We start from the raw sequence: 21,187 nt of genomic DNA, 5'->3' as shown, positions 1-21,187 counted from the left end.
TAATTTCTTCATAAATCATAAAATGAATTGAAAGTAGCTAAGTATGTTAAGTCAGGTACTGATCAGACTTGTTGAATGGTGATAAAGAATTTTAGAGGATATATGATTTATTGATTGCCTGATGCATGTGTCCTGCCCCCTGTTATTGTTCAGCCAAGAGTGTGTCATAGTTAGGTTAGGTAAAGGTTATATATTATAGTTGTGAGAAAGTGTTTATGCACATATTTTCTGAAACATTTATACTCTGTGCTAACCAGTGGGCATGATAAAGGTTACTTTAGGTTGTTTGGTGTTACAGTCCAAACTCCCAGGTTCAAATGTCACTGGGGGAAGCTTAAGTATTTTACCGTACAAATATTTACCGTGCAAATGTTTATCACCTTTTTTTTTGTGTATGAATATGCATGTGTGTTTGAATTTCTACAGATAAAATTGTTAGACGATTATTATCCCTCTTAAACCCACAGAGCCTTAATGGTTGCAGCAAACAGTGAAGAGGAGAAGGCTAAGTGGCTGGAGGATCTCACAAGGGCTATAACTCAGGCAAAATCTCGACCTGATGATGCTTTCCACTACCTCTCCTTAAAATCTATCAGTAAGGAAAACTCAATCAGTTCATACAGAAGGATCTCAGTATTTTGCTCACCGTAGGGAGTGAAACATGTGCAGAACTCTGACTTTTGTGAAAAATACAGGAGATAAAATATGAAGAGTACAAACCACAGTGATTTTCCATGTAAAATGCACTTAACCACATAACAAGCTTAGGACTCCTTCACAGATCAAGCAAATAGCTATAGTTTTGCTACTTAAGTCTTTACTGTATAATTTTATTTTCTATTTTTTGCCAATTGTGGTATCTGTACATATTGTGTTAAAAAATTCTTGAACTGCAAACAAATATGTGGGTTACTCTTTCGCAAAGTAAGTTGGATACTGTATATAGTACTTTGATCAACTAATATTTTATATCAAAAGTAAAACTTTATATACCAGTACTTGTTACACATATGACTCGTGTATTACACATATGACTTGTGTAACACTACGTTCTCTACACACAAGGCTCATCAGATGAAGTCTTGGACCGCAGTGAAAGCAGTACAATGGAGGATCCTTTGAGCCCCTCCAGGGGCCTGGGTGAAAAAGGTGCTTCTCCTCAACAGCGATCCAACACTACTGTACATGTTTGTTGGCACAGAGCAACTAGTGTGTCATCACTTGACTATTCCCTTGCTGTACAGGTGTGTAAATGTTGTGCAGTTTTCCAAGTAATTAAGACCTAACCACTTTTGTACAGGCTCCCCTCTGTGCTGAATGAAATTGTATAGCATTAGCCAAATAAAATATTAAAAGTGGCTTCCCCATAGTGAAGGGATTAAGTTTATCAGTTCTTGTTATTTAATATTAAAGATGTGTGGTCATAAAATTCTAAATTATTGTGATTGAATTATATAATCAGTTTTAGATTTTTGATTACTCTCCACATGTAATTTTTTATCATGATTTTTTAGATTTTGTTATTCAGGATGTGTTAAAGTAGTTAAACACATTAATTTCCAATTCCAGGAGAAAGGGTATTTAAAAATTAAATAAATTGCATGTTTCTCACTCACTGATTTATCACATCCTGAAGTAAAAGGAATTAATTCATTAACTATTTGTATATAGCATTTATGTTAGCAGGGAATCTTAACAATAATGTAGGGATAATATTTATAACCATTATATTTACTCAGAACCAGCTGAGTGGGTACCTGCTGCGGAAATTTAAAAACAGCATGGGATGGCAGAAGCTGTGGGTTGTTTTCACCAACTTCTGCCTCTTCTTTTACAAGACCTTCCAAGTGAGTGACCTTTGATGATGCTGTTTTGTACATTACCACCTGTGTGTGTACATGTCTAATACAGCATATATTTATATTTCCTATAGTTACAGCATGTGTAAATATTTCCTATATCTATAAAGGTCTGTTATCACTTGCATCTGATGTACTTCAGTGTAATATATATCCCGTAGTGTACTTCAGCTTTTACTTATATTCCATAGGACGACTTCCCCCTGGCATCTCTCCCACTACTGGGGTACACCATCACCACACCGGGAGAGGATGACCAGATCCAGAAGGAGTTTGTCTTCAAGCTTCAGTTTAAGAATCATGTTTACTTCTTCAGGTAGGACACATGGCTCGCTTCTCTTTTGTCAGTGTTAAAGGATGAAGGTTATGGTACTAACTAATACAGTGCACAGTTTTTATAAATATAAGTGATTTTTTGTTTCCAATAAAAATGATGAGACTTAGTGATGCTGGTATTATCCCTGGACAATACTGTACTCCTTAGAGCTTTTAGCCTCCTGCCTGTATTTTCTAGCTGTTATACAGGAGTCACAAAAGACCAGCATTAGGTTAGACTCAGTGGATTGAGCCTTAATTTTGCTATAAGTTCCATTTTCTTACTGAGCTGGGGTTGTGTGATTCAGGGAACCTCCCATTGATATAGCTGAAAGGGTTAGAACTAAGATGGTTGAATCTGTTTTGTTGTTTTGCAACTGACCAACAATCAAGGATTATTCTGTGTGAATTTGTAGGGTTCTGCTTTACTGTACAATGATATCCCAAATCTAACCTAACTTGCCCTAACCTGACCTAATGTAACATAAGGTAACATAACCTAACCTCACTTGGCCTAACCTAACAGGCATTTTCACCCAAATATGACATTTCTCTCAGATTTGAAATTTAAATGGTATTAACTACTTGAGTATGACCAGAATAACACAAAAACACCAGAAAATAACCTCGGAAAACAATACTGTAGTTGGCGAGTACAATAATTACCATTGAGAAAAATTCCATGTATGATTTCACCTCCTGTTCCATGGGTCGGTAATTTAATCCTAGGGCATTCCCAGGTCACCCAACTGTAAATGGATACCTAAGTTTACAACTTGGGGAAGAGAATGCAGTCGAGTGCAATACTGGCCATGCTGCCTCCTTGCGTACCGAAGGCTTAGTATACAGAGTGTTGTATGGCATTCCTATGCGACCCAATTTAAATTTTTTCACTATATTTAGGTATATAATGTATGTATTCAGTACAAAAGGGGAAGAATTAGAGATAGTAAGGGGACATTAGGGAAGGGTGAAGTGTAGAGAGAAAGATGTGAGGGAAAAAAATGGATTTCCTTGTGAGTGACTTATCCTTTGACAAACCTGATGATCTAACATAATAGTGTCACAGGTTACAAGGAGAGCAGTACATTTAAAAATTGTAAATACACTACCAAATATTACATCATGTTACTTATATTTCCACTCCGCAGAGCCGAATCAGAGTTTACATTCTCCCGCTGGATGGAAGTTATATCAACGGCCACACAAAATTCTGCACGGACTCGCCTGTTTAGCAGGAAGGAGAGTGAAAATGAGAGCATTAGACTGTAATGCTGAAAACATCAGGTCATTCTGTCTATAAATATTAACAATTCTTCACTGTTTGCATCACTGCCTAAGGAAGCATCTCTACAAGCTTTTATCAAATCTGTCTCTACTGGTGGTACTGTAATATGATACAAGATATAGCAATCTTTTTATGAATTAGATCCCTTATTTAAAATTTTCTGTTTGCCAAATATACCGTCATTTTCCTCCTATCATAAGTTTTAGGTGTCCAGAAATTCTTTTTTGTTATGTAACAAAATGACAGTTTAATTTTTCAGTTGGGAGTTTCTCTAGAGCATTAATCACAATATTTAGGTTATTGTAGTGATCTATTGATGTATTAAGCATCTCCTTTTATATATATATATATATATATATATATATATATATATATATATATATATATATATATATATATATATATATATATATATATATATATATATATATATATATATATATATATATATATTGTGATTCTATTTTATTTTATTTATCATTTATCAATTAAAGTTACTTAAAAATTTATCACCAAGTACAGGATTATCCTCATATCATTTGAGGTCTTATTTTTTTAGCAATGTAATTAGGGAAAAGTAAGAATGTTTATCATATTCATAGTTCACACAGTTAAGTTAGCATGACTGTTTCCAGACAGTAAAATTGCAGCTGATGTAACTCCTTCTGTAATTTTTGTTAAGATTTTATAGTGCTAAGAAATTAGTGTAAATATTGTATTTTAAAAAGAATTATTATAGGTGAAGGCCTACCCCTCTAAGAATGATGTTGACTACTTCAAATTTTATGTGAAGACCATATGTCTTGTTCTTAGAAAAGTAGTATTATCACACAAGCATATTTTAGAGATAATCAAAGAAGAGTCCTTTTGATATTTATTACAGTTTGTTAAAAAAAAAGTGATAAATGCATATCACTGAATTTTATAAAATGCCTTTTCATCATGATATCAATGGAAGCCGTGATATTTCGGTAAGTTTTGGTATATAAAAATGTACAGTGTGTAATATATTACATATGTTACAGCTTTGATGTAGAGGACCAAGCAGTTAAATCTTGATATTAGTTCATCAAGATTTATTTTATAAATGCAAGATTGTGATTGCTTCGACAAATACTTGCATCAAATCATTTTATAGTTTTTCATTCAGGTTGAGGATTTATGAATAAATTTAATAGTGTGGAAGAGTGCTATGTAACATTCTGGTGCATCTACAAAATGTAGATAAAGTTGCTAATGGAAAACCTTTAACAAGAGTTAGCAACTGGATTTATGAACACCACACTAGCAACAGCAAATATAGGTTGTATACCAATAAGTTATTGCTCATCAGTTAAGCCAACCATTTTTTTCAAATTGCATAAACTTCATTAATCTTATATTCATTTATTCAGCCCAAGCTGTGGTTTAGCTAGGTTACATATTGTTTATAGATGTTATTTAAAAAGTTGTGATTACTATTTTTAGGTAGAATTCACTCATACTAATGGAATTTACCAGTTTGTATTATCTAATGAATGGAGAATTATTTGGGATCCTAGTCCGTGTTAGTCATTGGTAAGATATGTTCTTCAAGTAGTGTCATAGTTGTCGTCAACTTCACTGTGTACTACAAAATTGGTTATAATCCACTTATAGAATCTCAGCTTTATTTCCTGTTAGTTATAACTTAATTTGTTATGATTACCTTCAAACATATTTCATTCAATGTCAATGATGGCATCTTAATATTTACAAACTATTGGTCAAATTTTTTTTTACTAAAAAACTAAACTTGGAAATTTTTTTTGTAGATTTTCCAAGTATTTTTAACATGTTAGATGTGAATGACTTAGAACTTGTTGCTCTTGAGTGTGCCATGATTTTTTTTTTTAACAATTTAAAAAATTACAATGTTCTTGTACACAATAATTTTGTATCAGCAGACTCTGTAAACATTATGTGAAAGAGTTTTGTCAAAGTATCTGAGGTTTCGGATAGAAAGGCTGCCTGTATTTCTCTTGAAAGTTATTCGTCTTACTTTTCTCTTACGCATGTCGTTGTGCTCAATTGTCCTTCTAACTTTAGCCTTTATATTTTTTTGTAAAGTTTCTTCACTTACATTGCCTTGACCCTGCCTTACCACCCTACATCTGTATTATTGCAATAAATAAAATAGCTAGTTCTTGTAGTTTCATTATCACTTGCATCATTGTGATGGGAGCAAATGCATACATACTGCTATTTCTCATAATGTTAGGAATAGGTTAAATAATAATTGAATCTGTGTATAATGTTTATTATATTGTGAATACAGAAGTGAAAGAGAGCACACACAGGCATCGTACACATTAACACAACAACCTCAAAATTATGCCCTGTGGCAAATCCGTTCCACAACAATTTTATTTTTGGAAAACAGTTTAAGGAACCATTAACTAACAAGTATTAGTTAAATACATGAAACACCACCCAAGAATGGCCAACACAACTGCTGCCACAATGAAAGGTGTTACTTCATTTGTCTGGTTATTGTTCTAAAATATTTACTGACTTGTTCTATATCTTTTTTTTTTTCACGAGAAATCATATAGGATTCCAATTGTTCAGTTTAATATTGTTCAACTACAGCAAACAATTTGTTCATATCTAAGATACAAAAGCAACTTTAGTGTACAGTATTTAATGGAATCACTGCAAATGGAACATAAAAGGAGTTACCTGTGGTGGAGTGGTGGAGCCTCTGCCTGTCTCATGAAGCACAGTATTTTATCAACATATTTACCATAGCTATATAAGAAGGGCAAACACTGACTTTTATTTTATTCTAGGACCGAAGGATTTTTCTAAGAGCTACAAGCATGGGTAAAACCTGATGTGAAGGCAGGTAGTTTACAAGTGATCATCAGTACTTTACATCTACATCCCATTTCCCTGAATTTTAGTGTATAATACACCAAATAAGACATCTCTCTTCATGCAGTGCTTTGCATCAAGCTTCACCCAAGAGAAAATATTATTGAAGAATAAAAAAAAGTTTGAAATAGAAGCAAATCATATGTCTCCTCTTGGCTGTATCCAGAACTTAAAAATCAAGTTATATAATCTCCCAAGAGGGTGCACCGGCTATCAGTCCTCCAAAAATTAGTTTTATGTACAGTGAGGATTGAGCAATGTGTTCTCTTGACACAAACTCGGCCGAAGACCTCTTGAAATTCAGAAGTAAAACCTGGGAACTGCCAAATGATATTGCTATGCATACACTCAGCATGCAGGGGTGGCAAACACAGGAGGCTTTACATCTGTCTCCATCTCCTGTGATTGCTTTGGAAGGAATTGATACAAGTTTGACAAACAGGTCAATTCTAATGATGTTCTCCTTGCTAATCAAATAATAAGCCTCTGGACAAATCTACTATGATACATGTACATACATACATACCGTACATAATCACCAACTCATCATAATTCAATCACATTGAGGAGAAAAATCACCAATCACTTGTACATACTGTTGAAATATTTACAAATTATATTGTAAATGTTACTATATCTATAATAATCGTAATCATAATTCTCTCTCTCTCTCTCTCTCTCTTTATCAAGAAAAAATCAACACAAATATTTACAAACCCAGCTCCCTAAGACATGATTTACTGCTGGAGTTACTTAATTCTTATGATCAAAATATTGTTCCAAACGCTGTGAAAGAGGGCATGACATATACCCGAGAAAGAAATCAGTCACGAGCGACAGATAATCCAGACTTGTTGTGTATAGTAGTTCGTTCTGTTGATTCTTTATTTCTGATAATTTGTTCTGTGTTACAAAGCATTAATGATAAAAGGATTAACTTAAAGTTTTGGTCCCCTCCATCCATTTGGTCATGTTTGGCATTACTGTTTGTAAAGCGATTAGCAATTTGGAACTGTTTATGGCTTACGAATCACCACGACTCGTTTTTCCTATATTACCAATAGGAAAATGAATCTATTGTTAGTTCTGCAATTACTGATCCCATTACATTTGTTGACACAGCCTTGTTCATAAGTATGAAAAAAAAAAAATACATGAAATGCTCACTTTCACAGCACTCGATTGTTCTGGAACTCTCTCATCTAGGGTCGAAGAAGAAGAATAGAATCAGATGGGTATGAATAATACATTTGGGACACTACAAAGAGCAAGAAAAGATTGAACAGATAGAAAGATGCTTATTTTGAAGTCCCAGCATTGACAAGTTTTTTTTTTTATTTTTAGAAAATCTTGACTTTCATACAAGCACCCAGTTTGTCAACATCTAGGGAATGAGGAGGTACCACGCAACAACACAACTCCAGTCCTCCATCTGCAGCTGTTCTACTTCCTCTTAGCATCTGTATGTATGCCAGATCAACTAGCATCTTCAAGTGTTTGTCCATCCTTAATAAAAAAAAAAAAAAAGACTCAATTCCATGCACTTATTTCAATAGCAGGTACCTGTCTTCATCAGCTTAACCCACACAGTTGACTGACTTGCTAGTTGACTGATTGGTTGGACTGCTGGCTAGCTGGTCCCCAAGTGACATAGCTTGATACACTAGGGTTTTATTTAACTGGCGCTGGGTAAGTTGGGTTGATAGGCTGCTGATGGTTGCTGGCCACCCAAGTGCTGAAGACATGTCTGTTGAGAATAACTACTACTATTAATATGTAAGGCAACAATTAATGATAAAGCTACTTAATAACATATTTAAAAAATGCTGATGTTGTAATGCATTTTTTTTTTTTTTCTGACAGTATGTTAAATTATCTACAAGTCCGTGAATTTCTAAGATCTATTCTGGCCAAGTAATGCCCAAGTTCCCAAATTCTTCTATACACTTACAAAGCTTGATATTTATTCTCATGAGTTAAGGAATAAGTTTAACTGTTCACTTCCTTTACAATCAAAGGTACAGCCATGGTCAAAAGTCCTGCAGCTCCATGAACCCTAAGATTCAGATACGTGAACCCAAAGCAGTGAACACGGATGTTTTGGATTCATGAGTCTGAATCTCAGGGTTTGTGGAGCAGCAGGAAAAGTGACGGGGCTTTTGACCATGACTGTACAAATAAACAATTTTAAAAGCAATCCTGCCTTGTTATGACAGGACTGGGGTTATGATGTTTGCTAATGTGCTCACTTGTTACAGCACACACTCAAATACAGCAGTTATCAAAATTCTGAATTTTGTAAATCAATTCAATAATTTTAGTGGTATATATACAGTATGTATTTAAAAACAAATACTGCATTTTTGGGGTGTTCAATAGTTAGTTTAGAAACTTCTGTCCTGACAAAACTTAAAACTGTTCCTTACACACAAACTAACACCAGACAAAAAATCTTCACAAATTTAGGGAAAATATGAAGAATGATTTGTATCATTATGTTCTTCATGATTATTATTATTATTACTGATTTTGGATAACTAGAAAGTACTGTACAGTACTGTTCTTCCATGTGTACTTTTGTATTTGTATACAGTATATGTAGGGTTAGTGCATTTGTTTTATCCCATCAGCTGGGAATGACATGTACTCCTACTTGATAATAGATAGATACATTATTACAATAATCTAATCTATGCTGACATAAATAAGTAAGGAGAGGCCTCCTTACCTGCAGTGTGAGATAACGCACTCATTGGAGCAGTACTCATCCTCCCACTCTGGGTTGTGCACAGCAAGATTGGTACATCCATTCCTGATGCAGTTTGATACAGAGTTTGGACAACCTATATGTCCTGGCTGACCAATGCCCTGCTGCTGTCCACCCGAACCTTGTCCACTTGGCTGCTGTTGCTGCTGTTGCTGTTGCTGTTGTGGTTGTGGTTGTTGTGGAGGCTGCTGCTGTTGGCCATGTTGTCCACCCTGTTGCTGATGTTGCTGCTGTCCTGCCTGCTGCTGTTGTTGCTGTGTGGCAGCCTGCTGTTGCTGCTGCTGTTGCTGTTGCTGCTGCTGCTGCTGCTGCTGCTGTTGCTGCTGCTGCTGTTGTTGTTGTTGCTGCTGCTGTGGGCTCTGCTGCTGGGTCTGGTGCTGCTGGCCACTACCCGGGGAGCCACCACCTCCAGGACTCGTCAGAGGTCCAGGTGCCTGCTGATTATTGCAAGAAACATTTATCACAACGAAAAAATATGATTTTACAATAAATTCTATGTTAAAACTCCATATTCAGTACAGGTACAGTACTGTATGCATGTTAATCTGTATTGTTCACACACCAAAATTACATTTTATGTCAACGTAATACCAAAGAAGTTTTGTTAGTCATTATTGTTATTTTCCCTACTCATGCAGAATACTGTACTGTATATATGATGCTGCCTCTGGGAAGTCAGAACAGTGCTGAAGCAGCGTGACAGGAAGCTAATTGGGCTAGGACGAGCTATACCTGGTTCATGTAGGGAGAGGTAGAAGGTACGTTGGTCAGGGGCGTCAGGTGTGGCTGTGGTGTGGGTGGCTGAAGGGCACCCTGGGGGCCCTGCTGTGCCTGAGGAGCCATACTGGCTGCTGACATGGGTGGCATAGAACCATGAGGCATCATGGGAGGGCCAGAAGGTGGCATGGGCTGTGACATTGGTGGGTTCATCATAGGTGGGGGTGGATCAGCCATAAGAGAAGAGAGTAGAGGAGACTTCTTAGCCAGTGGTGACATCTGTGTGGGCGACTGAACCTGTGGGTGTCCTGGGGCGCTAGTGGTGGGAGGATATCCAAACCCTGGGGCAAACTGACCATACCCAGGTGCCCCGTAAACTCCCTCACCTTCACCGCCCTGTAACACAAGCCAGGGGTCACGCCTCACTCTAGTAGCATTAACAAGCTCGTCACAAGTACACTGGTACAAAGCAATGGTTACATTGGTTAATATGCCACAAGCAGGCTCTCATGCAGTTACAATCTGTCAGTCAATTAACAGCTTAGTAGAGTCAGTATATTGTACACTCAAACCTAAGCAATGGCTCGCTTCCGGTAAATAGTCACTTCAATTGCATTCATTCCCACACAAACTTTGTTAAAAGCTTAAGCTAACATGTTGACAACAGTGCAGCGTTGCAGTAAATCCTCTCACAGCCGAACATGATTGAAGACAAACACAATAAGTCGGACCATTTTATGCCAGATAACAACGAAAGTGAGGCAGATAACAATAAAATCTTATGCAAAAAAACAAACAAAAATAAAATACTGAACCCGAAAATATTAAACTTGCAACTACATTATACAAATACTTTTATCAAGAATGTAAACTATTGAAAATGTGCAATGTTGTACAGTATAGGATATTGTACTTTCACTAAACATACAACACTTTACATTATCTTCCACCTTCATAGCTTTGATTCCCTTTCAATGAATTACAATAGTTCCCTCATACTGTACTGTGTATTTGTTACAGTTTTAACCCCTTAGTTTATCACAGGTATATTTCCATAACACCACAACAACTATGTAAGAGGAGCTGGGGAGTGGTCCTCATATCATTCGGCTGTGGCAGATATTACTGCACTTGGGTTAGTTAGTCAAGTCTGAAAACCAGGCAATAAAAAATAAATAAACCCACGTCGCAGTCAACTCCTTCCCTTACCTTGGACACGAGACTGGCACGGTAGGCAGCGAGAGCCTTGAGGTACTCCTTCTTGGCTGCTTCTGTTTTCTTCTTGTAAACATTCTTGTGGTCAGCATCCAGGGAATCCCACATGGAGGCTACAATTTTGGACACCTCACCGAAGGACGCGTTGGGGTTGGAGCCCTTGATGGCGGCCTGGGTGTCTCGGAAGAAGAGTGCATATGCCGACACTGGCCTGTAGAAATAATTCTTATCGTGAATGAAACTGTGATTGAAATAATGACGTTCAGAAAATCAATCCCAGTTAATGGAGTAAATAAATAACATAGAGAAAATGGATACCTGACACTGGGGTAAAAGTAAAACTGATAAAAACACCAAAATATTTACCTGAAGACACATTACAACTATATCACTGATTGGGGACCATTTTTACTTTGTCTCTATCATTTAGTCTTACCGATTTATTGTGATATTTGACCTGTGTAAAACTCAAAAACACGAAATATCCAAATCTATGTGCAGCATATTTTTTTTTTGGGGGGGGAGGGGGTGGGGGGAGGAAGGGGCTGTAGGAAGCTATTTTTGTACAGTATCCCCCCCCCCCCAAATGGTAAGGGATCCAGTAGATCTCTGTACAGTACATTGTTTCTCTGTGCAGGTCGTGGCTGTACACATATCTCCGTGACCACCACAAGATGCTGTGTTTACATGTACTATAGTCTGCTGGTGGTGTCATGTGAGCGAAACACAGTCGCCTATGGATACAGCGATTTGTGGTTATTTGGGCACGTTTTCACCTTATTCTTAGGTTATATTAGCTTTTGCTTCTATATACTTTTACTTGCAATTTCCTTTATTTCAATTTATACTTTCAATGTATTTTAAATAGCTTATAACAAACCCTGAACAGTCATAACTTCGTCAGCCATTTCTCAGCAGTGTTTCCGAGTCCTCTCACACCAGCCGCATGCATATTTTGACCTTTTCGGCCAAAAATTTTATTTCGTTGAAAATCTCAGTATAGGTACTCCTGAGCATGTTGATTCCAAATCTATGACCCATGATTTGATTGTGGGGTAATTAGTGGTCGTAATGATGCTTGGAACTTTTTAATTACATTATTTTACTGCTAATTACTCGCCAACTATGGGTTTACGAGGTGCGATTTAGGTGTTTTTGTGTTATCCTGGAAGTACCTTGTGTGACCACCACCCATGACTCTAATTGGACTTACCCAACCATAGATAATTCCCAAGTTACCCACTGCCACATTGCAGCTAATCCAACAAACAGACTGCGCCGAACTTGACCCATAAACTCACCCAAGTTAAAATGTTTATATTGTTGACTATATATACTGTACTTATACCACTGTTACATTTTCGTTGTTGTTACTTATTCTTAAGTGATGAAACAGTAACGAATTATGTGTGAAGATTATTCTTTTAATAAATATTGCTTTATTCACCATAAACTGGCTGCATCTACCAGAGCCACGGGCCACATTAAATAGAATTTCTCAATTACTCCATGGGCCGCACAAGCACATGGTCCGAGCCTGATTTACAACATTAATAATGGTCCCAAAGACACACACTGAGCATTTTTGTGACATCTATACAGCGAGAAAAGTGCACCAATCTCGATTCGTTAAACCATCATCCTCAAAGGGTTATTATACTCGTTGTCAAAGGATTAAACCATCATCCTCAAAGGGTTATTATACTCGTTGTCAAAGGGTTAAACCATCATCCTCAAAGGGTTATTATACTCGTCGTCAAAGGATTAAACCATCATCCTCAAAGGCTTATATACTCGTCAAAGGGTTAAACCATCATCCTCAAAGGGCTATATGTTCGTCGTTAAAAGGTTAAACCATCATCGTCAAAGGGTTATTTGCTCGTCGTTAAAGGGTTAAACCATCATCCTCAGAGGGTTATGTACTCGTCATCAAAGGGTTAGACCATCATCCTCAAAGGGTTAAATATCATCATACAGTACTAAATTATAGGCACATTAACTTTCCTCCTCACTGGTCTAAATACGGCGGAGAATAGCTCACAATACAGTACAGGTATATAATATTGAGGCATTTTTACCTTTGACCTCATACAATTCTTGAAGAGGGGAGTAGGGATCTGGTCATATTGAACTAATGTACAAGTCAGCCAAGCACAAGGGCAGATTCAGTTATTTAAAATGGGGGGTCCAAGAAGTTGTGGGTGGGGAAACATGGCAAGCACAGGCAGCTCACCCAGAAATTGTTTTGAAATCTGACCAATATCGTGGGCATTTTGAGGCCATGTGCACTTGATATTAGGAGATATTCTGAGGTCAAGAGTAATTACTTTTTTTTACTATAAAAATGCCTGAGTACAATGCTGCCTTGAAGAAAAGGCATTGGAATTTTCTGATGAACAGGGAGGGGGAAGGGGGTTCCCGGACCCCAGGACCCCCGGATCCGCCCCTGAAACATCAGTTTAATTGCCTCAGATGTGATAACTTAATTACTTAAATGAAGACTAAAAAAAAAAAAACATTAAATACTCGTCTTCTGAAGACACCATTAATATTTCTGGGTAAAGAATAAGTCCCCCCTTAACAACATTCTCTTAGGGAAGACTTAACAGATCATAAATCAGATTACATAAAGACTCAATCACCTAAGAGTTTTATGTAAGTTGTCCGAAAAAATACCCATATGGTTTCTGTGACGATGTGTAACTTTTCTTTGTGTTTTCAATTCAAATAAAACGGATTTTCACATAAGTTACTACACCATATATTACTAGCGGGCTTCCAAGGGTTTTCCGTTTAATAGTATATATATATATATATATATATATATATATATATATATATATATATATATATATATATATATATATATATATATATATATATATATATATATATATATATATATATATATATATATATATGGCCACATTTACAATTTTATGGCTTAAAATTCAATTAAAGTAACCCCGCTCTGGGAAGTGGGGACTAATCTAATTCGGGCCCGCGTCACAAAGGACTTGCACAAGAAGAAAAATGACGTCTTTTTCGTCTCCTTTCATCCCGCCCCAAACCTGTGCGACGCCGGACCACCGTTTACAGACCGTCTTCCACCCAGCCAGACCGCGCCGCCCCGAGTGAAACACCTCGCCGCTGAACGATCACTTTAGCACACCGAATACTATCTTAACCCGGAGGAAACACAATACAAGAAAAATTACTACTTTTTTGTAGTATTAGAATACATAAACAGCAAAAGGGACTTAAAAAAAAGGGGGCGCGAAAAGAGATAAAGGCTCCAGCTATGGCACATTCTTTTACACCCAGCGATGAAGATGCTAGATTTGCTTTAACAGACTTACTCCGATAACTGTGTTCTTTGTAATACCTAAAGCCGGATTCTCAGAGGCTCGTGGGTTATTTCTTTCTTCAAACTAGAGATGTGAGATCGTCTATAACCCGGCTCGCATTTTAGCTACGTTCACAAAGACGGCGGCCCAATATATTGCCAACATTGAAGACTCAAGTCACATAAAATATATCGTACCGCTGTTATGATTTTATTTTTGATTACAGAACCTAGTTGATACATATGTAGATTGAATACATGTAATTCAAGCGTAAAACTACATAGAAACATGATCGCGCAAAACCCAAATACGTATAATATTGTATCTCGGTAAAATTCTTTCTTCCACCGTTACGGGAGAATTTATCAGCGCGTAAACAACCTTCCCTGTCACTTTCTTTGATCAGCGTTTGTATTGTTCTTTTTTTCTTCTCCGTCAGAGGTCATTAAATTCTCCTCCTGTGAATATACTGTAACTGTGTAGAGTATAATATTATTCTCATGGGTGTTAGTTAGTGACTGCGTGGGTGGTAATATCTGCCGAGCTGCTACGTCTTGGTGCGGAAAGATTTATTAATACTATTTAGAATTAACCCTTTTTTCCCCCTTATTGCCATTTTTGGTCGACATAGTTTTTCTAGTAATTTATGTAAGTCAAATGTGTTCTAATGTGACTTGTGAGAAATCACTAAGCTATCTAACCCTATCCCCAAAACAGTATAATAGATTTTCCTAGGTTTTACAGAACAAATTATCACTTGCGGTATTATCTCAAATTATAATATTAAATTAATTACAATGTTAAGATGAAGAGTATTATCATATACACAACAAAACGGGAAAACAGATAAAAGTCACAATTCTGGCTCAGGGTACTTTTTGTGGCTTTCGTCCTGCGAATATTTATTTTCCTAAACCCAGGAAAGCTTGTGTTTAAGAATAATCAAGATAATATTCCATAGCTACATCTACAAATGTACTATAGCTCAAATTTTTCATCAGTCACGAATGTTACTCCAACATATAACGGGAGACAAAATGGCGGGATACATCTAAAAAAATTAATTTTGCACCATAAATTTTGAAACAAAAAGACAGGCGATGTAAATAAACTAAGAATTGCAAGAATAAAATTTAAATAACCATTTTTTTATCTTTGATACTTCACATATTTTGAATAATAAAGACAATTTAGGATATACACGCAATAACAAAATTATTATAATAAAATACAGTATACTCATGTATATAAATTACCCCATAGATTAATACGAGAGGGGCTGGGGACGACATCCCTACGCAGAGGTTGAAAACTTTTTACTCACCTCTATAAATCTATGGGCAAAATAATCCACATTTCAGTACCATCGCCAAATCATGGGACGACGCCAGTGATAAAAATGTGCATCGACGTAAAATTCATATTTCTATTTACTGACAAAACCCTTCAAATGGAAAAATATATTTAAAAATCCTTCCAAGTACTAAACTATTAACAGATCACAAGGCTGGAGTAACTAAGTAACTTAATCTGGATCTGAACGTAATATTTTCAATCCCAAGTGACTTGTATTTACACACGTAACTTGGGAGAACTCCCAGTCTTCAAAACAACCTGAAAGCTAAAGTGAGTGGAGACAAATTAGCGATAAATCAATGCGGACGTTGCCCTTACCAGTTTAAATGGGGGACTGGCCATCAGTGGACCGCACCCTGATTGGTCCAGACAACTACGTCCTGACCAATGAGCACCGCCGGGTATTTGTTTTTTAATCCTTTCTGTTCTCTTTACAAATCAGTTTCCTTACGATTTATATTAATATATAAATTATGTCAATCCAACTAAAATTCTTACAATATATATATATATATATATATATATATATATATATATATATATATATATATATATATATATATATATATATATATATATAAAGAAGAGTAAGAATATATTGAATTACAATTCTTCATCAGATAAAAAGTTGGCAAAATCATCCAATCAGACGTTGAGTTAGGATGGCGGCCACAACGAGGCTAGACCCCTGTTAATCCCCACTGGCCCGATGCCTCCCCCAGCATCTTGCGAGCTAATCTCGGTCGCTGCCCGTCACATGCTAATCATAACATGGGCAATAAAATGAAAAATGGTTCCTGTAGCGATGCCAGAGTCTCTTTTTAGTGCGTCTTTATGCGTTTATATCATCTCTTGCGCCGCCGGCCGCCCAGCCTCATCTGGTCCCGCTTGGTAAAGCCCACAATATTAACGCTCTACATGACGTCACTTGTGTACATATAGAATAAGTAGTACTAATAAATGTCACGCGCTTTATATTCCCCTGTCCTTAACTTCACTCTAAATTTACAAAATTATATTCGAGCCATAATTTACATACGAAAGAGTGTCTCTAAATAACCAAATATAAACTAGGTCTTTGTGCTTGTAATAGGTTAACTGTATAACCGCCAAGTAGCGGGAGTTTACCATGCAATATTCCAGTTATGAACTACAAAGGGAAGTACACACAGTTATTTTGTAACATATGATAATCTCAAGCCAAAGAATATTCTGCTATGTTCAAGTGGTAGTGAGAGAGCCGGTGATCGATGGTGGTGACTACGGATAACAGAACTATGTATATGTTGTGCGAATCCCCGGTAGAAGGCGCGGCGGGTAGCGGGGCGGGCGGTTAGTCTAGCTGGCGAGGCCCCGTCAGTGGTGGCCTGGCTGCCTCACACACCGTATACATACACTCACGCATCTCAACACATACTGTATTCCTGTACTGTTTTTTTTAACACGTTACAGAATATCATAAATTGACAATAACACATCTGAAGAACTTTACAGTGGCTGAAGAACATGACAATAACAGACACTACAGTAATATACTTCACTTGCCGAACACGATAGTCTATACTTAAGAACAGTATTTGTGAATAACTGGTGTCGATTTTTAACAAAGGGCACAATACTATATCATCATGTAGCGTAATACAGTGTAGCACAATAGTTATTACTTGTAACCACGCTACCACCTGCCTGTGTGTATATCTATAAATACATACATATATAACTGTATACAGAAGTAGTATAAAATCCATAATAATGTAGATGAAGCAATAATACGTGGCGCGCTACGGCTACGCTCTCTGAAAGTCACATTAGAGACATTATTATCCTTGCCTATTATAATAAAGCAATATAATATTTCACCCGTAAGAACCGTCTCCCTTCCCTTCTCGCTCGCCTCACTACAGTTCGTTCAACGCCGCGGTGGGGCTGCCTCACTCGTCCGCCCTTCAACGAGTTATACATATCGATTTCTGATCTTCTTCTTCACACGTTGAATGTAAGGTACTCTGTTATTCATCGTTATACTCAATATATCTTGTTGTTATATTAATATATGGACGGGGGTTATAACGTTGTTGTTGGCCTCGAGTTCTGTAAGGGGGAGGGGCATGTTACTACCGGTACACCCCCTCCCTCCCTCTCCTGAACCTCAGATGAAACTCAGGATAAAACACTCTCTCTCTCTCTCTCTCTCTCTCCAGTATATTACTACTGATATATGTCCAATTACTTTCATTATCAGAGGGACACACACGGTAATGATTCTGGTCATCACGACTGTCTCATCCATCGTCTAATATTTCATCCGCTGTATAGTGTTACCGTCAGTTGTAGCCTCATCCAGCCATCCACCATCAATTTCATCCAGTATTCCCCCCCCCCCACCCTTAATATATTCTTGCTCATTATTTCATCTCACATAGTCTACCGTCAACCATCACGTGCACCTCCACCCACCTGTCAACACTAACTGTACCTGGGGCCCTGCATCGTGTATATACCTCCTCCCTCCTCCTCCACCATCACATCACACTGCGCCACCCTCTCTCCCTCACCCTTCTCCCTCTCTCCCTCACCCTCTCTCCTTCACCCTTCCTCACTCTTCTCACACCCTCCCTCCCCCCATCCTTCCCCCACATACCGCCTCGCCTCTTGACACTTTACAAGCCAGAGTACAAACACACACACGTACAAGTTTAAAACGCATTCAGCCACACGATTAAACTTATAAACGCACTCACTTCCGCGTTTTAAAACTTCAAGAACGCTTTCAGCTCTTCAGTTTGAGTTAAAAGGCACTTGTAAACGCACTCAGCTCTGAACTTAACCTAATAATACACTCAGTGCGGTGTATAAGCTAAAAATAATACAATTAAACTAAACATTTAAACCCGAAACGCACTCTACGCTTAAATATGAAACACACTTCATCTTCGCTTACACTTAAAACGAACTCAGTTCCTCCCCGGTGTATTTCTACTATATAAACGTCAACACACTCGCGCTGACAGCACACACACCCTACAACAAACACACCCTAATACACAAGATACAAAGTGTGATTAAAAAAAAAATCCTAAACTCTTTCCCTTTGAACTAACCCGAACAGATATTTTCCTTTAAGACAAAAAAAAAATCCTTCTTTCCCACAATACCGATTATAACAATGAGCTTAGTTTGTGTTGTATGTAATAATAATAATAACATTGCCATCCTTGTAATAATTGAATACCGTACCTCTTCCTTAGCACACCTCATTCCTACTGTTCCTCCCTCCTCCAACCCCCTCTCACACACCTCCCCACCCCAACCTTCCCCGCCACCCCACCCCCCTCCCCCAATCTCTGACACCCCTCTCCTCCTCCAACCCACCTCCCCCCTCACCACCAGCAAGACGATGCTCTCTGGGAAACGGGCGAAACTCTGTGATTCCTTCATTACCAGAACTATACAAAAGACGAGTCAGAATCGGCGAAGAAACTGGATCCTAATCTTAATTGAAAAATGTTGTGTCACCTTCAGCCGAATTTTCATAAACAATTCCATTTATCATTTATCACAGAAAATATCCAATATTGCCATCCCTCGTTATTGGAATTCCATTAAAACGTAAAACTGATCACGCGCAAAATATTCCGTCGCGTTCAATGTGTATTTTTTTTTTTTGGTAAACAGTTTTGTTATGCGGAAAAAAAAAATCTAGCAACAACAAATTTTATTGCAATTCCGCGGAGTAAACAATGTAAAAAATGAGTCGACAAATGCGTAGCCGGGCTGAAAGCTTTCTGTTTAGAGGTTTAATCTATAATTCAATATAGTACAAACTCCGTGCAATCATCAAATAAGCAATAATGGTGCTATTTTCTTTCATAATCGCCTATAAACATGGGATATTTACCCGCCTGAATACAACAAACCCCCATTCACCGGATCAATACTTGTTGCCATTCCTGCTTTGTTATATCACACGAGTAGAACACAGACCCGAAGCTCACTTACAAAGAACGGATAAACACCTCCGTAATTACGTTAAAATCCCAGCCAATTCGGGACTGTTAGCCGCTAGTAGACGAGGGTAAACACACACACACACACACACACACACACACACACACACACACACACACACACACGAATATAAGCACCCATGCCTTAACACGTAATGGGGTAAATTAAAAGGGATTGGGGATGGGGGTGAGGGTGATACATTGGGAAGGAATGATGGGGTAATGTAACAGGAGTGAGGGATGGGAGGGTGAGAATGGAGATACGAAGGATAATGAAGATGATGGAAGGAAGTGGGATATGAGAAAAGAAGGAGGGAAGGAAGGGGTAGAGAGAAGAAGAAGGAAGTAGGGAGAAGGGAGAGGAGGAAAGGAAGGAGGATGGGAGGGGAAAGAAGGGGAAGGAAGGAAGGGATGGAGGGGAAGGGAGGGAGGGAGGAAGGGAGGCAGAAAGGAAAGGAAAGGAAGGGAGGAAGGAAGGACACTACGTTTAACAGCACAACACACCCACAACTTGTCATTACTACTACACACACAGACAAGATATTACAACCACGGCCGTCTGGTTAAAACTTCCTTCATAATGTGGTTTAGTACAGAGATGTGGCTCATGCTGCTGAATTAGAGGGTGTGGTGTGGGGTCTTGGTGGTGGTGGAGGGGTCTTGGTGGTGGGAGGTCGGTGGTGGGAGGTCTGGTGGTGGTGGGGGTCTGTGTGGTGGTGGTGGGGGGGTTCTGGTGGTGTGGGGGGGTCTGGTGGTGGGGAGGGAGGGAGGGTGGTGGTGGGGGTCTTGGTGGTGGTGGGAGGGGGTGGGGTGGTGGGAGGGGTCTTGGTGGTGGGGGTCTTGTGGTGGTGGGGGGTCTGGTGGTGGTGGGGGGTCTTGTGAGGGAGGGTGGAGGAGAGGGTCTTGGTGGTGGAGGGAGTGGTCTTGGTGGAGGTGGAGGGTGGTGGTGGCGGAGGTGGAGGGTCGTGGTGGTGGTGGGAGGGGTCTTGGTGGTGGTGAGGGGGTGGTGAGGGGGTCTTGTGGTGGTGAGGGGCTGGTGGTGGGAGGGGGTCTTGGTGGTGGGAGGGGAGGGTCTTGGTAGGAGGAACTTGTTCACTGAGTTGGTCGAAGTCTTGGGACTGGTTAATACCTTGGTGGAGGTGGTCTTGGGACTAGCTAATACCCTGGTAGAGGAGGTCTTGGAACTGGCTAATACCCTGGTGGTGGTGGTCTTGGGACTAGCTAAAACCCTGACGGAGTACTTCGTTGGGGTCTTATTCACTTCACTGATGCAACTCAACAGCCAAAATAATACCATTTAGGGGGGTCTTTAATTTAACCACATTATTAACCATAAACATTCAACATTCATTCAACATTTGAGAATATCCCAACATTCTCTCCTGGCAGATCAAAACAAACACGCACTCTCTCTGGCTTAA

The 21,187-nt window shown here is 38.4% G+C and overlaps 2 protein-coding genes across 10 annotated transcripts in view; one reads left to right on the top strand and one right to left on the bottom strand.

Annotated features, from left to right (window-relative positions):
• The window catches only part of LOC121880008 (FERM, ARHGEF and pleckstrin domain-containing protein 1-like), a 98,858-nt gene extending 93,233 nt beyond the window's left edge, over positions 1-5,625 (top strand). For all 7 annotated transcript variants that reach the window (XM_042386946.1, XM_042386943.1, XM_042386945.1 and 4 more), the window contains 5 exons: positions 468-595; positions 1,066-1,244; positions 1,740-1,847; positions 2,051-2,175; positions 3,326-5,625. In XM_042386946.1, the coding sequence (XP_042242880.1) occupies positions 468-595; positions 1,066-1,244; positions 1,740-1,847; positions 2,051-2,175; positions 3,326-3,446 (661 nt within the window). In that variant the 3' untranslated portion in view covers positions 3,447-5,625. The remainder of the gene's footprint in view (positions 1-467; positions 596-1,065; positions 1,245-1,739; positions 1,848-2,050; positions 2,176-3,325) is intronic.
• A 99-nt stretch (positions 5,626-5,724) lies between these two features.
• LOC121880007 (TOX high mobility group box family member 3-like) overlaps positions 5,725-21,187 on the bottom strand; it is a 34,872-nt gene continuing 19,409 nt past the window's right edge. Inside the window, exons 5-8 of one of the 3 annotated variants that reach the window (XM_042386936.1) lie at positions 11,051-11,267; positions 9,857-10,237; positions 9,086-9,561; positions 5,725-8,117 (exon numbers count right to left, since the gene is read on the bottom strand). In XM_042386936.1, coding sequence (XP_042242870.1) covers positions 8,033-8,117; positions 9,086-9,561; positions 9,857-10,237; positions 11,051-11,267 — 1,159 coding nt within the window. In that variant the 3' untranslated portion in view covers positions 5,725-8,032. The remainder of the gene's footprint in view (positions 8,118-9,085; positions 9,562-9,856; positions 10,238-11,050; positions 11,268-21,187) is intronic. The other 2 variants (XM_042386937.1, XM_042386938.1) reach the window with 2 other exon arrangements.

The sequence above is a fragment of the Homarus americanus genome, unplaced genomic scaffold, assembly GCF_018991925.1.
Source record: "Homarus americanus isolate GMGI-L3 unplaced genomic scaffold, GMGI_Hamer_2.0 scaffold30108, whole genome shotgun sequence".
Lineage (NCBI taxonomy): Eukaryota > Metazoa > Arthropoda > Malacostraca > Decapoda > Nephropidae > Homarus > Homarus americanus.
The sequence above is the reverse complement of the archived record's forward strand: the minus strand, read 5'-3'. Positions and strand labels throughout refer to the sequence as shown.